This window comes from Embiotoca jacksoni, unplaced genomic scaffold (assembly GCF_022577435.1).
Source record: "Embiotoca jacksoni isolate LCO1_2020_lvr unplaced genomic scaffold, fEmbJac1.0.p SCAF_21, whole genome shotgun sequence".
Classification (NCBI taxonomy): Eukaryota; Metazoa; Chordata; class Actinopteri; family Embiotocidae; genus Embiotoca; species Embiotoca jacksoni.
The window spans coordinates 7147052-7162667 of NW_027185352.1; the positions used below are offsets into that span (position 1 = coordinate 7147052).

Here is a 15616-nt window from a genome sequence, read left to right on the forward strand (position 1 = left end):
AACTCACATATGTAACTTGAAAAAAAATAGCATTTATTTTTGTGTGGGTTGACATGCTGTGTTTTATCCATCCAAACACTTCCAACCTGCCTCCCTGTGTGGATTTTATCCGTTAATACTACGTCACCTGACTTCCTCCTTTGCTCCCATGATAATAACTACAGCCACTAGAGGTCTCAGGGACTGTAACCTTCTAGCCTACATGTTTTCCCAGTATACGTTTACTACACCGCTACTAGTCCAAATATCTGAAACAGATGCGTGATAAAAAAGATCTATTCAATAGTTTGAGAACAGTCCGATTGGGAGTTGGTTGTCTCTCACAGATCTCATGAGCATTGTTTTCCACATATATCACCTGCTGGGCACTACCGGTCCAAAACGCCTTTAATAGCTAGGCTTCTTTGTGCTCACCTAAAATCTGAGTTTAAAGTATTTTGTGACATCACAACAAGTATCGTCAATTTACACAATTTTTGTGTTGCATTAAATAGGTGCCCAAAAACACTACTTCAAATGACAGCTAATGTCTGTTCAAGGTGCAAATAAGGCAGTCTTTTATAGCACATTTACCCTTAAGCGTTAGAAGGGGATAATGTATCGCTATTTGGTATTGTATTTACGGCATGTTGTGCTGACCCCAAGTGGCCAAAAAAAATCAATTAGACTTGATTTGATTAAGAATGACACATTTTAAAATTACCGATGTTTACTGAAGCTTTTAAATCAGGTCTGCAAAATTAACATACAACAATATCAGTCATTCAAGGATTAATTTATTGGCACTAAAAGGAAAACATTTATTGGGTCCAATAAGTTTACTCTATTATGTTGTTGTTGTTTTTTATTATTCTGGGTCTTGCAGAGCTGCGGTGTAATCATCATCTATTTTTAAGTACTGTACAATATTTCTACAGCTGTGGAAATGGGACCACTGGTAGCCCCTTTCCTCCTCAGGACTAAGTGTAATATAACAGCTCTATATTGTAATAGAAGAGCATGCTCTAGTCCAGATAAAAGAGAAATCCCTCTTGACAAGTACATTTGACGTCAGGCCAAACTAATGTCGTTTCTAGAATTTCTCCAGTTGGCCCAGTTTGATTCTGGGTTTGAGACCACAACGGTGATCAACGTACTTTCGTGGGTCATCAGTTTCTCTGCTAGCGCTCTTCCTATAACTTATTCTTGTCATCTGTGTGATGGTCCAGATTCTCTTTTTTCACCTGTGCAGTTGTTTCCTCAGAGCCCACCTCCGTGTTTGCTCCATCACAAGGAAGATTAGTGCACTCAGCAGTGGTCTCTGTCGGGGATTTAGGCTCCTGTGTGTTATTTGTGGAAACGGGTTCGACATTTTGGGACTGCTGCTTTACTGTGTGAACCTCCCCTCCTTCCTCCGAGGCTGTCGCAGTCGTTACCAAAACCTTTGGGGTATGAGGCAACTTCGGACTTCTGGGAGTAGCGCTAGTCTGTTGAGTGGACTTTGATGGAGTCTGAAGCTCGATTTCCTTTGTAGCCTTTAGTTGCTGCATCTCGGGCTTCCGAAACTGTCGCCTGAGTAGGAAGATGACAGCAATGATGAAGAAATAGGAGGAGCCACTGAGACAAGTGATCAGACCCAGGAAAATTATCCTGCAAATAGAGAAAATGGACAAAGGTTAGACCTCGAATCTACGAAGGCTTTTACCACAATTATACCAGTCAGTAGCTGAGTGAGGATTGGAGCACAGTTGCATTTATTTCCACCATGGATTACCTGTACATATCAGCGTTGTAAATGCGACACGCTCCTCTGCCCCCACACTTCTTGATCGACCACTTAAGACAAGTTGAATCAATCAGGGCTCCGAAATACACCGGCGCAGGAATTCCACCTACAAAGCATCAACCAGATATGAGCTCCACTACAATGGAGAGAAATTTTGTGTCCCTTGTATTCTGAGTGCCAAATACCATACGAAAACAAAAAATAACACTTTAGAGGTGACATTTTCACCAGTGGAGGGACTTTAGTTTTGAGAGCTACACAGCCGAACTGTCAACCAAAAGCAAAACAAGTAAAAATCTAACAGATAAAGTCAAAAGAAGCTGCGTGCTTTACATGCAACTAAAAGTATGTGAAGCTTACCGAGAGTCCTTGTCACCAAGGCCTGAATACCCAGCGCAAGGGATTTGAGCTCTGGCCCGATGCATCTGTAATTACAAAAAGAGATGAAAAATAAGATGAGGTATTAAAATAAGATATTACATTACATTATATATATATATATATATATACAAGATATAAGATAATAAATGTATTGCCGTTTTCAATTAACACCACTGGGCTGTGAGGTGATGTTTGACATATTGGCCACACTCGGTATTGCAGGATCATGAGACGCATTCTGGCCGAGTGTGAGGCACAGCGGTATGAATATTCAGCCTCGGTATCACACCAGCGCGTGTCGTACACCCTTCAATCCACGAGAGGATATTGTGTCAGTGCCATGTTTTGCTCCGCCTAGGTGACCCGGCCGTTTCCTTTCCAAGGGATAGAAAAGTGGTTGAGCCTTTGGAAAGAAAAAAGTCAATGTGGATTTCTTTTGAGTAGCCTAAAGAAATTACTTACATTGCTTCGCATATTCTATTTATGTACATAATGTAAGAACAATAACTAAGTTAGGTGAAGTACGTGACATAAAATTACATATTTCAACCCGAGCTATGATCTTTTTCCTAAACCTAACCAAGTAGTTATTGGTGCCTAAACCCGAGGCACAGTCGGTTTCATGCCTGTGCGACACAGGATGTGACGCTGACACAGTATCCTGGACCGATTCGTGTATTACATGTGTATTACTAAAGTTAATGCACATTCAACCTTGAAAAACCTTTTGGGCCTAGTTTTACTTGAATAAAACTTGAAAAAGTTAATTTGTTTGTGACGCCTTCATGCTGCCTCCCTTCCAGTCAGGATCACAGCAGCCAACCAGTGTCTCTCAAACACAACCGATACTCTGGTGTGATTTGATATTTTAATTTACACATGTCTTACTGAGGCTCAACCCACTGGAGTACAACCCACTAAAATACAAAACTGCAGCACCCCCGACATTCCCAGCCATCATTATTTCTTTTGTGTCAGGTCAGGTTGCACAGACCGTATGATGACCATGTAGCCCGGCGTGGCTCCCAGGGAGTTGATAAAGGAGCTGAGAACAGATACACCCATGTAGGAGGTGAAGCTGCGGCTGCAGTCCTTGGCATGAGGGCACTGGCCCAGCCTCACCGACGTACTGGTGCCTGCTGGATAGGAGTAGGACACACAGCTGCAGTTGTGAAAGACCTGGGAGAGAAAGAGGGCATTCAATCCGTAGGATCAGATAGTTGTTTTCTTCTTTCCTATTGTCAAATATATAGATATACCAGAAATAATGACTCATATAAGGGTGGGTCAATAAGTTCAGAGACTGTTCCTGTTGCGCGCAAACAAAAGCATGTGTAACTCAGGTGCTGATTTTGATCAAGAAACAACATTTTTAATGCTTACTTATTATCTTCCTCCTGCTGCGTGCACGTCACTGTGCTGCACACAGCAGCAGTCTCGGAACTTATTGATCCCCTCGTATTTATGTTTTGTAATATTAATCATGTGCATTGTAAGATAACACAATACATTGAGCATGCAATGATGAATAAAATGTATACATACAGTGGGTACGGAAAGTATTCAGACCCCTTTACATGTTTTACTCTTTGTTTCATTGCAGCCATTTGCTAAAATCAAAAAAGTTCATTTTATTTCTCATTAATGTACACTCAGCACCCCATCTTTACAGAAAAAAACAGAAATGTAGAAATTTTTGCAAATTTATTAAAAAAGAAAAACTGAAATATCACATGGTCATAAGTATTCAGACCCTTTGCTCAGTATTGAGTAGAAGCACCCTTTTGAGCGAGTACAGCCATGAGTCTTCTTGGGAATGATGCAACAAGCTTTTCACACCTGGATTTGGGGATCCTCTGCCATTCTTCCTTGCAGATCCTCTCCAGTTCCGTCAGGATGGATGGTGAACGTTGGTGGACAGCCATTTTCAGGTCTCTCCAGAGATGCGCAATTGGGTTTAGGTCAGGGCTCTGGCTGGGCCAGTCAAGAATGGTCACAGAGTTGTTCCGAAGCCACTCCTTTGTTATTTTAGCTGTGTGCTTAGGGTCATTGTCTTGTTGGAAGGTGAACCTTCGGCCCAGTCTGAGGTCCAGAGCACTCTGGAAGAGGTTTTCTTCCAGGATATCTCTGTACTTGGCCGCATTCATCTTTCCTTCAATTGCAACCAGTCGTCCTGTCCCTGCAGCTGAAAAACACCCCCATAGCATGATGCTGCCACCACCATGTTTCACTGTTGGGATTGTATTGGGCAGGTGATGAGCAGTGCCTGGTTTTCTCCACACATACCGCTTAGGATTAACGCCAAAAAGTTCAATCTTGGTCTCATCAGACCAGAGAATCTTATTTCTCATAGTCTGGGAGTCCTTCATGTGTTTTTTGGCAAACTCTATGCGGGCTTTCATATGTCTTGCACTGAGGAGAGGCTTCCGTCGGGCCACTCTGCCATAAAGCCCCGACTGGTGGAGGGCTGCAGTGATAGTTGACTTTGTGGAGCTTTCTCCCATCTCCCTACTGCATCTCTGGAGCTCAGCCACAGTGATCTTTGGGTTCTTCTTTACCTCTCTCACCAAGGCTCTTCTCCCACGATTGCTCAGTTTGGCTGGATGGCCAGGTCTAGGAAGAGTTCTGGTCGTCCCAAACTTCTTCCATTTAAGGATTATGGAGGCCACTGTGCTCTTAGGAACCTTGAGTGCTGCAGAAATTATTTTGTAACCTTGGCCAGATCTGTGCCTTGCCACAATTCTGTCTCTGAGCTCCTTGGACAGTTCCTTCGACCTCATGATTCTCATTTGCTCTGACATGCACTGTGAGCTGTAAGGTCTTATATAGACAGGTGTGTGCCTTTCCTAATCAAGTCCAATCAGTTTAATGAAATACAGCTGGACTCCAATGAAGGAGTAGAACCATCTCAAGGAGGATCAGAAGAAATGGACAGCATGTGAGTTAAATATGAGTGTCACAGCAAAGGGTCTGAATACTTATGACCATGTGATATTTCAGTTTTTCTTTTTTAATAAATTTGCACAAATTTCTACATTTCTGTTTTTTTCTGTCAAGATGGGGTGCTGAGTGTACATTAATAAGAAATAAAATGAACTTTTTTGATTTTAACAAATGGCTGCAATGAAACAAAGAGTGAAAAATTTAAAGGGGTCTGAATACTTTCCGTACCCACTGTAGGTGGTGATACGTTGAAGAAATTTAAAAAAAAAAAAAAAAAAAAAAAAAAAAAAAGTCCAGTTTCAAATATAATATCATTTATTTAAGCACATGTTCTCTGTGCAGCTACTGAGGAGTGTTTCCCTGGATTGAGGGTTGAGGACTGCATGATAATGCTGATAAACATCAGATGATGAGGGTGTTGCTGAAACACCTTTAAGGGAGATAACTTTATAAATTATAAAGATTTAATTAATTAAAGTGGCGGTGTTTGAATAGTGATACCTTTGTACCCAGTTGTAAGTCAGTCTTGACCCAAGTATCTTCCACTGACAGCAGGTTTAGTGTGAACATTGTACAGTATGTTTGTGCTTTTTATGGTGTGTGTGTGTGTGTGTGTGTGTGTGTGTGTGTGTGTGTGTGTGTGTGTGTGTGTGTGTGTGTGTGTGTGTGTGTGTGTGTGTGTGTGTGTCCCTACTGTGTTCTTGCCGTGTCCACTGGAGCTGAGGCAGCCAGCCAAACACGGGGAGATGTAAGTGATGCCGCTGTCTGAGCAGACAGGGTCCCACTCCTCTGATGAACAGGAGCAGTCGCTGTTGCACTCGGAGAAAAGCATTTCTCTGTCGTATGAAAAGCTCTGTGTCCTGCAGGGGAGAGAAACGATTCACCGGTAGTAAAGAACAAGTGCAAAAAAAAAACACATAGAAATTTGAGGCTGCAAAATTGTTTTAATTATTTTTGATTTGCTAAAGCTGTGGAAGTCGTCTTAGCACTGACCCGTTGTACGAGATGGTGAGCCCAGCCACGGATATGTTGTCACACTTGGTACCAAACTGCAGCAGTAAGAGGAGGTACGCCATGAAAGAAGTGGCAAAGGAGAGCTGAGCTCCAGACACTACGCCCAGCTTATACCTCTTCATCAGCAGTCCTCCCAGGAAGATCCCCACTGCTACTGCAGGCAGGTTCAGCACACCTGGAAGAAAAACACAAGGGGACCTGGATACATGAGGGTCTAATGTCTCTAATTCCTCCTTGAGACCTTCAGCTTTAAGTTATCGCAAACGCTTGATTGCAGTTGTTGCTGCTAAGGGTGGCTCAACCAGTTATTAGGTTTAGGGGGCAAACACTTTTTCACACAGGGCAATGTGGGTTTGGATTGTTTTTCTCCCTTAATACTAAAAACCTTCATTTAAAAACTGCATTTTGTGTTTACTTGTGTTATCTTTGACTAATATTTAAATTTGTTTGATGATCTGAAACATTTAAGTGTGACAGACATGCAAAAAAATAAGAAATCAGGAAGGGGGCAAACACTTTTTCACACCACTGTATGTACTGTAGGTGTACCATCAGACTGCAGGCCCTGCTGACTTCTAAGATCGCTTTTGCTCTTTTAGTTGTTATCTAAGAGAGGAATAGCTTCTGCTTCATCATAGGAAAAAGATTGTTTGGTACAGGGTGTGTACTCATATCTTAACATCATCAAACAGTTAACCTTTAGTGAATTAATGAGTTTTTGGCTCTGAGTAACAGCAGCAAAGCACAATCCGTCTGGCATATGATCTGCTGTAAAACCAAGAATATCCCGGGGGAGTAACGACTGTGTTCCTGCCAGCAAGAAACTTGCACGTTTTTAACTCTTAAACGCCTAAACAGTCATCCCGGTTATCAAACTAAAATTTTTAGAAGGCTTTATCACTCATTACTCTGCCACTTGCCGGAAAGAAGCTTAAGCTCAAGCGGCAACCTACAGTGATGTCACCCGTTGGTTTGTGAACGGTCGTAATGAGGCTTCGAGTTCAGATATTGGCCGTCGCCATCTTGCAAGTACGGAATACGCAGTTACATCTCCCAACCGTCAGCTGACCTAGTGTATCTCAAAATGTCGGAAGGAGTTTTAGTCTACATGAAACAACTAAATGAATGTAGTTTATTATTTACCTATGAGGAAGTTGGCTCTGGACGCAGACTGTCCAAACTGCTGCTCCATGTATTTAGCTTTGAAGGTGAACAAACCAATAAAGGAGTTGAACTTCAGGATGCTCCCACAAAGAAGCAGGAAGTAAGCAGGAGTTCCCAGCAGGCGCTTCAGCGATGGAAGGAACCCTGTGGAAGGACATATAAAGTTAATCAACTTTTGCACACATACACACAAGGAGAAGATTTGTTTCTACTGGACCTTTTGCAATTTCGGTCAGCTGGACGTTGTTGTTGTTGTTGGATGCATCCTCTGTTCCATCCAGGGTCTCACAGGCAGGAGCTGGTTTGCCCTCTTCACCCTCCTGCTTGGGCAACGAGCGCGGCAGGAACCAGAAGGGAATGCTGGACATGAGCAAGAGGGCAGAGGACACGAGAAAACCCATCCACCAGGCGCCCACCCAGCGGGCATCTTTAGGAGTGATGCTCACGCTTTCTGCATGAAAGAAAGGAGTTTTCAACCGGAAGCTTTTCATTTTTTTTCAGTCTTCCTTCTTGAGATGTGACCATACTGAGCACCAGAGTTTCTCATCGGGGTTGGGACACAGTAGTAAGCACTGCACACTTAAGGTGTTCTAATTTTGTTTGTTTGACGAATGAATTATTGATTGTGAGTGAGAGTGAAGACAGTTCCTCACAGAGACACTCAGGGAAGTCCTCACTAACCTGATCTGACGAGGTGCTGAGTGTATCAGACCTTTGCACCATGAGTTGGTCTAAATGAGGCCTGACCAAGGCTCCTGCCAGAGTTTCTCATGTCTCAAAGGCAAAATAAGCCCTTTTTTTTTTTTTTTTTTTTTTTATACTTTATTAGAAGCAGAATATTCCCTTAACTGTACCTGTTCAACTTCTCCATCCTGCACAGTATAATTGCCATTTACATTAATAATAGTTGCTTATTTTCTGATCTAGATATTTAGTAAAATACTTTTTTTTTGATTTGACAACTTATCACGACAAAACTTTAAGAATACAAAACAGAAGGAAAAAACAACAACAACAAATAATAACACACTGGCACACCACCAGCCTGATATAATTACATCTTAATATACATAAGCAGACCAACTTGTTCCACTGAGTTTCAACATGGATTAGAAAATAATGAAGTCGTTCTGCAGGTGTGCGGGTCCGCGGTCACACCTGTCCAGCTTGATCCTGTCCTTTTTCACCGCGAGGTTTAGGATTTTTGGCAGTCAAGGTGCAAAGAAGTCCTTGGCGGTATCGCCATCTGTGCGTTCAGACAAATTGACAACCTTTACGTCGATGCGTCTGGACCGGTTCTCCTGATCCTCCAGCCGGGTCATGGCCTCAGTTAGCGGTGCGTTCAAGTTTAGCTGGAAGCTGTGACACCGGGTCCTCTGTGTTGGATATTCTTTGTTCTGCTTCATCCACCTTTTTCTCCACCGCTTTTACACTTTCACACACACCGAGTTCACCGGTTTAGCCATCTGGTCGAGTTTATTTGTGGTCTGGACCGTCCAGTTCGTCTGTTTTTTCAGGGTTTTCTCCCCAAACTTCATACAGTGACATTACTTCTTCGGTCGCCCTGTTTTATTAATATTAAGTTATACCTAGAGTGTTCATAAAAGTGTTTAGTCTGGGAGCTTAGCTTTCAGAGTGATGACTAACAGCCCGATTTCATGTCAAAATGTGTCATAGTTAGGTAGCACAAAACCTATTAGTTTCACTGGAACAGCTCTAAAAATGTGAGATGCCAAAGTTCGAAACTGAATTGTCGAAGAAGGAAGTCAAGTAACCGAGTGGAAACGGTGACCTTGTCCACAAAGGGAGGATGGCTTCACGATTTCCATCCCACTAACCATAATTGATGATACATTCCTCACGAAACAAAACCATTACACTCACCCATATCAACATATCCAATGTCAACATAGAGTCTGGCACAATAGGAGCCCAGGAGGAATCCAAACATGGGGCCCAGAAGAGTGATAGTCTGGAGACAAGCTGTCAATCACAAAATAATTAGAATATTACCCTTTTATATAAAGTGGTTTAGAGGAAGGGAGGTAAAAAGTGGAATTTCAGTTGAACCCTAGTGGGTATATAGTTGTCCAATAAGCATTTACAAGGTATGTTTAATGTATTAACATGATGAGAAATTACATTCAAGTAGAATGAACTGCTGAATGAATACAAAGGGAAACTGATGTGATGTCATAATCAAATGATTCGACATTTTAAGAAATCTATATGTCATCTGGAGCAGTGGAAAATCCCGATTTAGGCCCAGAAATGAGCGATGACATCTCACCTATATAGAAAGGGGAGTTTTCTGCTTTGGCAAAGTCATCGATGTAGGAGATGCCCAGAGGTGTGACGGGGGTTTCTCCGATCCCCCGCAGAGCGTTCCCCAGGAACACATAGATCCACATGTTGGAACCAGAATCTCTCACGCAGGCTGCATATTGACACACACCAGGAATTCATCATATTGATTTAGTTACAAACATCTGATAGATTAAGTCATTTTGTTAGAAACTTATATCTTTAATTTCATTGCAATTCCACTATATCTGTTCTACAATATTTTTTGAAAAATGAGAAATCTTTCTACACTCATCACATATTTGTTTTACATTATACGTGTGGTTTTTTTCAAACCACTACTTTAGTTTGCTGCCTGTTTTTTTTTTTTTTTTTACCAGGTGCATGCACTCCTCCTTTATTCCATACACGTGTCATCGAGAAAGAGAAATAGGCTACGTCAATAATGCAGACTACCTCAAACCAGACGTATGAATAAAATCTGATGATTCAATGTCATCTTAATAGGATGTGGCTTTAAGCTTGCATACCACATTGTATGCGACCCCCCCCATATTGTACTTCTCTAAATACATCTCATGAGGAGAGCTGAGCAGGACCAATAGGTTGTGTTTTGTGGGTGCATGACTTGTGTGTATAATTAATTATGGCTCAATAATAGAGACTGAAGCAACATTTCGGCTGAAGCCCGACTCAGCAAACCAGAACGGATCGGAACAAGAGCACCTCCACAAAACGTTGAAAAAATAGGCGACCAAACTGAATATTACAGATGTCTGCTTTTCATACATATTATTCTGCTCCTTTTCTTTTTTTTTTTTTTTTTTTTTTTTTTTTTTTACAAATCAGCTCTTGTTGGCTACCTTTTCAATCAGCATCCAGACTTATTGAAGGAGCGGTTGACGATATGCTGTTGTGTCTCTGTTTAGTTCTGTTAACAAGGGAGAAGGGATTTGTCGTCTGAGGTGGTTGCTACGCTCAGCGGCTGTGCAGTTGTTGGGTGGTATGTAACTGCACAGGAGGAGAGTGGCTTTTAAGGTCACACAGGATCAGTGCATTCCAGCGACGGTCGAAAAGCTTTTGCGACTTTTAATCAGATTTTATGCAAAGGCAGACTCTCTGGATATGGTACTGCTGCACAGTTTCTTGCTCCACTGACCATAGAAAAGGCATCTGGTATAAGTTCATCCTGATTGCAGGTTTTTGACTTCAACTGCATGGGTTGAAATTTGTCAGAAAGTGGCTGTCCAAGGATGTTGTCGACGGTGTCTCGTTGAGCCGGACTCAGATCGTCACACTTGGAGCTTTTGAAGTGGCATCTTGGCTGTTTCAGCTGACTTTTGATCCTATATGACCGATACGGTACTCTTTCAAGTCTAGCTTACATCCTCATATATTTATAGCTCAGCCTGATTTGCAGGCAGCCAGTTGGGCGCCATAGAAAAATTGAAAAAGACCACAAGTTGAATAGGCCTGGTCCACACCCATGCGAGTGATTCTCTGAGGGTGTATTTAGATGGAGGGGTGCTTTGAGTTACTTGTTGCTATGAAAAAATGCCATGGATTCAATTGTAGTATTTCATCGTAGATATTGGGATATTTCAAGCTGAGATATTTGACCAGCTGCTGGCACTTGAGGAAACATCAGTTTATCACCATCAATCTCTGTACGAAATGTATTGCAAGTCCATCCAATTGTTATTAAGATATTTCAGTCCAAACCAAAATGGTGGACGGGCCAACATGTCTACATCGCTATCCATAGAGCCACACTACTCGGCTGTTTGGCTTATAAGACATAATGGTTTCAATAAGATCCAAGTTACTGATATTTAAGTGGAGGTCATAAAAGCCTACATTTGATCCCAGCATGTCACCCACAGTCCTACCTTTGTTGTCTTCCACTGAAGGCTCTATCTGGATGTCCGGTACATCGAGTGTTTTCAGAGGATCCACACAGGCAGCAATGCTGACACTGTCATTCTGGAAGACCTGAATGACCGTGTCGTACTTATAGCTATGGAAACAAGTGGTGACACAAAGAGACGTTAATCATTTAAAGGTCTTTCTTTTCATCATTCTTGTTTCTAAATCCTGGCATTTACCGTCCCATGAAGAAGTGTGTCAGGCCGGTGAGAAAGGCCCCTACTGCCATGAGGGAGCAACCCATGGCGATGAGTCTGGGCCGATGCAACTTGGCCCCAAAATGACTGACCACGGCTAGGAACAACAAGTTGCCTATACAAACCAAAAGAACAGAGATCAATTTGAAAATCACGAGTAAATCATCAGGGGGAGATCAACAGCGGGACGTGATCCGATTGCACAAAGGTTTTAGGGTTAAATTAACAGATCGATGTTACCCATCTCAAAACTGCCATCTATGAGTCCGATGTGTGTGCTGGAGAGATCGAAACGTCTCTCAATCTGAGTGAAGGAGCTCTTCATGTAGGTCCCTGTCAGGGCCTTGGAGAAATAGGCGAAGGAAAGCGCCACAATGAACCACTAGAAAAACACGAAGCAAAGGGAAATGTAAGAGTTCTGTGATCACAGTATGCACTGTAAATTCACTCAGATAATAATCAATGGTAGAAAGGAGAATGTACGTGGCAGTGTATGGTTGTTGTCCTAATCTCTGTTCATGGCTTTGACTACTTGCTGTAATAAGATCAGCTGGGAAACTGTTCTGCCTCCACTTGCTTTACGCTGTGTGTGTGGGCATCCTCCAGGTTTTTTAGTACTGAAGTTACTTCCCATCAGGTATTGTTGCAGTTCCCCTGCATGGTTTGCTGTGCAACAGAAATCATTGTATAATGCTGCAGGGGCTTTGATTCTCAACTTAAACTATGCCATCCCTTTATTTTAAAGACCTTGAGAAGGTCACTCATGATTTTATTACTTCAGGGTTGAACTATTGTTATTATTTCTATGCTGGAATGGATAAGACACTAATATCTCAGCTCTCAGCTCTTCCTGACTACCTATTTGGGCCAACCTAGGTCCAGCAGACTGCTTCAAAGCTTCCCTCTCCAGATCAGGTCGTCAACCTCGCTACCAGTGTTTATATCTCATCATATTTATTCTCTCTGGCATTTCAAGATTAGGCCTAATTTTTAAAATTGTAATTTCTTTTTACAGCATTAATGACTGCTTACCCACATCCTGCATTCTTGTTATGGCTTAATATTGTTTCTAAATTCTTTTCATTTTTACTTTTAATATGTTTTCATTTTGTTGTTGATGGACTATTTTACTTTAAGTCTAAATGTGGCATATTAACAAACCGACTTATAATTTCTCTTGAAATGTTAAGTCAGTGCACAAAAAACTTTTGATACAACAAACATACACTGACATCATTGTAGTTTAAGCATCACAATGTGTGAAATAAGCTCTTGATTTTTTTCTACAATACACAGGAGGAGAGTAGACAAAGGTGCCTCCATCCAACATCCGAGTTTTAGTTACCGTCAGTGGGTTCAGTTACACCAACTGAAAACCTTTGCTTTATTAATGCACTCTTACACTGATTTCTCTAATTAGGAAGGAGGATGAGTTGAGTGATAGGTCTATATTTGTGACATGCAGTAACAACGTGAGTTAGAAAACTGCAATCACAGAGTGACCTGATGAACCTGCTATTACAGTTTTTTTCATTTCGTTTTTGTTTTTGTTGAGGAGTCTGAGAATTCAAACCAAATAATCACCGACTGGACTAAAACCCATGTGGAAAAAGAAAGTCTGGGTTTGAAATTGAAAATAGATGTGTTTTGTAAGAAATGCTTTTAACTTGCTGATAGTGACTTCTGTGTGCTGCTGCAATCAGACGAGGCTGAGCTCAGGACTGACACTGAAGTGTCTGACAAAATTTGACAGGCTCTTCTGGAGTAGAATTTTGACCTGGTAAGATAATCGAAAATGAAAGATGATCAGCTCTTGGCTTGATTCCACCTATTCCATGGGAAAAGCATATCTCAATTGACCCAAAACAGAAGTTCTTCTCACATGTTGGGGATTTATTGCTCAATCATCTATACCAGTTTAGCCTGTGTGGGGTGAAAGGAGATGCTATTCAAGCTTACAATGGTAAGAAGTGTCTCAAACGCTCATAAGGCAGCTGCACCAGCAGGTAAAAAGTCTGAACCTCTTCATGCTGTAAGGAGACAGTGCTAACAACTGCACCACCACACTGCCTTTCAGACTGTTATCTAGGGCATTTACACTCACTATGTCAACAAAATGAACTACAAAAATAGATTTAGGAGCAGAGAAGTGTTGATTTCAGCTAGATTTAGTACTTTGAGAGTGGAGATGCGTTTTCTGGTCTTCTGGTTGGCCGGGTCACACAGAGCCTTCTGGCTGGTCATCTTGTCCATGTCCTGTGCTGCTTCCTCCATCCTGCACTCAGTGTTTGTCTACTGCTACAGGCCACTGCAAAGCACAAGGAGAAGAGACTAAGAAGGGATTTCCAACCAGGAAAATGTCCTTAAGAACTATAATGTGCCAATTCATAAAAGTATGAACAGCCTCCATGATCTCGAACAGTGAAATGAAGGATAAATTCTACATTTTGGGATATAAGCTTGTTCTATCTCTTGCCAATAGTTAGAAAAAGAAGATGGGTGGCACTCTTATAACTGCACGGTAGCTAGATCAAGAATCTGGTTCATTTAACTCGGATCAAAGTCTGCCCACCAGCACATCAAAAGCTCACTAATTTGCAAATTTTTTCACAGTCAGTACGCTAAGCTAAGCTAGGCAGGTGCAGCAACATGTCCATGTATACATATACGGGCTATATCAATCCTCTCGTGTAACTCGCTGCAAGTGAATAAGAATACTTCACAAAATGTCAAAATGTTCCTCTGAACTTGGTTTTCCCTTTTTTTAATTGGTACACATGTAGCTACATTCATACACATTGCATTAAATAGCATCAAAATGTTTAATTTTTTACAACAATCGTCGGATGATTATCCCCTCACAGCAATAATTATGTATCCAAGCTTTTCATTAAATCAGCTATGAGCATGAAAATGTCTGAGAGACCATATCTGAGCCAATTCTGTCAGTTCACATCCACATGTCACCATTTGTGAAGCGCGGGAAAACAGAAGAGCTGTAAAACCACAATGGTACCTGTGTCGACTCCTCAAGCTTCCTCTCCTCGGGGCCAGCGAACATCAGGTGCTGCAGGCTCAGTGCATATCGCAAAGAAATCTGGCTTCCAGTGACTGACTTTATCTGTCCGTTAGAAAAGCTGTGAGGGTGGAAACCTGACAGAAAGTTACCTTTTTTTTTTTTTTTTCTCCCCAACTCTCCCCATTAAGTTTGAATTTGTTAATACTCCCACACATTGTGGGATTGCAGCTTGTCTGTAATCTTTTATTCAGCCTTGACCAGTATGTTCTGGCCTTGCAGAAAATGCAAATATGATACATTTTGTTATAGTAAGAGGAATAAAGCAAAATCAGCACTGCAAAGCAATCCCTAAGAAAGTTTAGTGAAATACCTAGTGCATCTCCAAGGCCAAGGGGCGCTGAGGTCTACCCTCTCTTCTTCTTCTTCTTTCTCTTCAGCTCCTCTTCAAAGCAGCCATGTGTCTGTCCTCGGACTGAGAGGAGACGGACCTGCTCTCCCCGAGCTCCTATTCTCCCGTCTGAGGACAGAGCTGTTACTTGGAACCGGGGGACAAAAGGCCTCACACATTTTTATTCCACACACATGGCAGCCAGTCCAGGAGGGGGGCAGCAACAGGGGATAGGAAGGGTGGGGGTGGGGGTAGATATACAGGGAGTGGGGAGGGAGGGAGTGCAGATTAGTAACTTCAAACCAATCCTACTGGATTTGTTGAGGTTTTTTTTTTCCCCCCACAAGGTAATATCAGGACCCAGTGCTATTAAACAGAACTATAAGTACTTTTTTATACTTTTTTTTTTTATATATATATGAAAGGGAACTAAATGTCCAGATTTAGTCATCAGCTGATACTGAAGTTGCTCTGATGAAGAGCTCAAAGATGGAACAGTGGGTCTTAGTGTTAAC

The 15616-nt window shown here is 41.8% G+C and overlaps 1 protein-coding gene across 1 annotated transcript; it reads right to left on the bottom strand.

The window, feature by feature from the left end:
- Nucleotides 1-756: 756 nt before the first annotated feature.
- Nucleotides 757-15233, bottom strand: LOC138202553 (solute carrier organic anion transporter family member 1C1-like). Its single transcript, XM_069156654.1, has 16 exons — nucleotides 15084-15233; nucleotides 14711-14847; nucleotides 13870-14002; nucleotides 11935-12076; nucleotides 11677-11809; nucleotides 11461-11588; nucleotides 9558-9704; nucleotides 9152-9250; nucleotides 7485-7718; nucleotides 7247-7411; nucleotides 6083-6278; nucleotides 5784-5949; nucleotides 3141-3325; nucleotides 2126-2190; nucleotides 1754-1871; nucleotides 757-1629 (listed from the first exon to the last, which is right to left on the bottom strand). Exons 3-16 carry the CDS (start codon nucleotides 13966-13968, stop codon nucleotides 1173-1175), a joined length of 2334 nt encoding a protein of 777 aa, XP_069012755.1. The 5' UTR covers nucleotides 13969-14002; nucleotides 14711-14847; nucleotides 15084-15233; the 3' UTR covers nucleotides 757-1172.
- Between the last annotated feature and the right edge of the window lie 383 nt (nucleotides 15234-15616).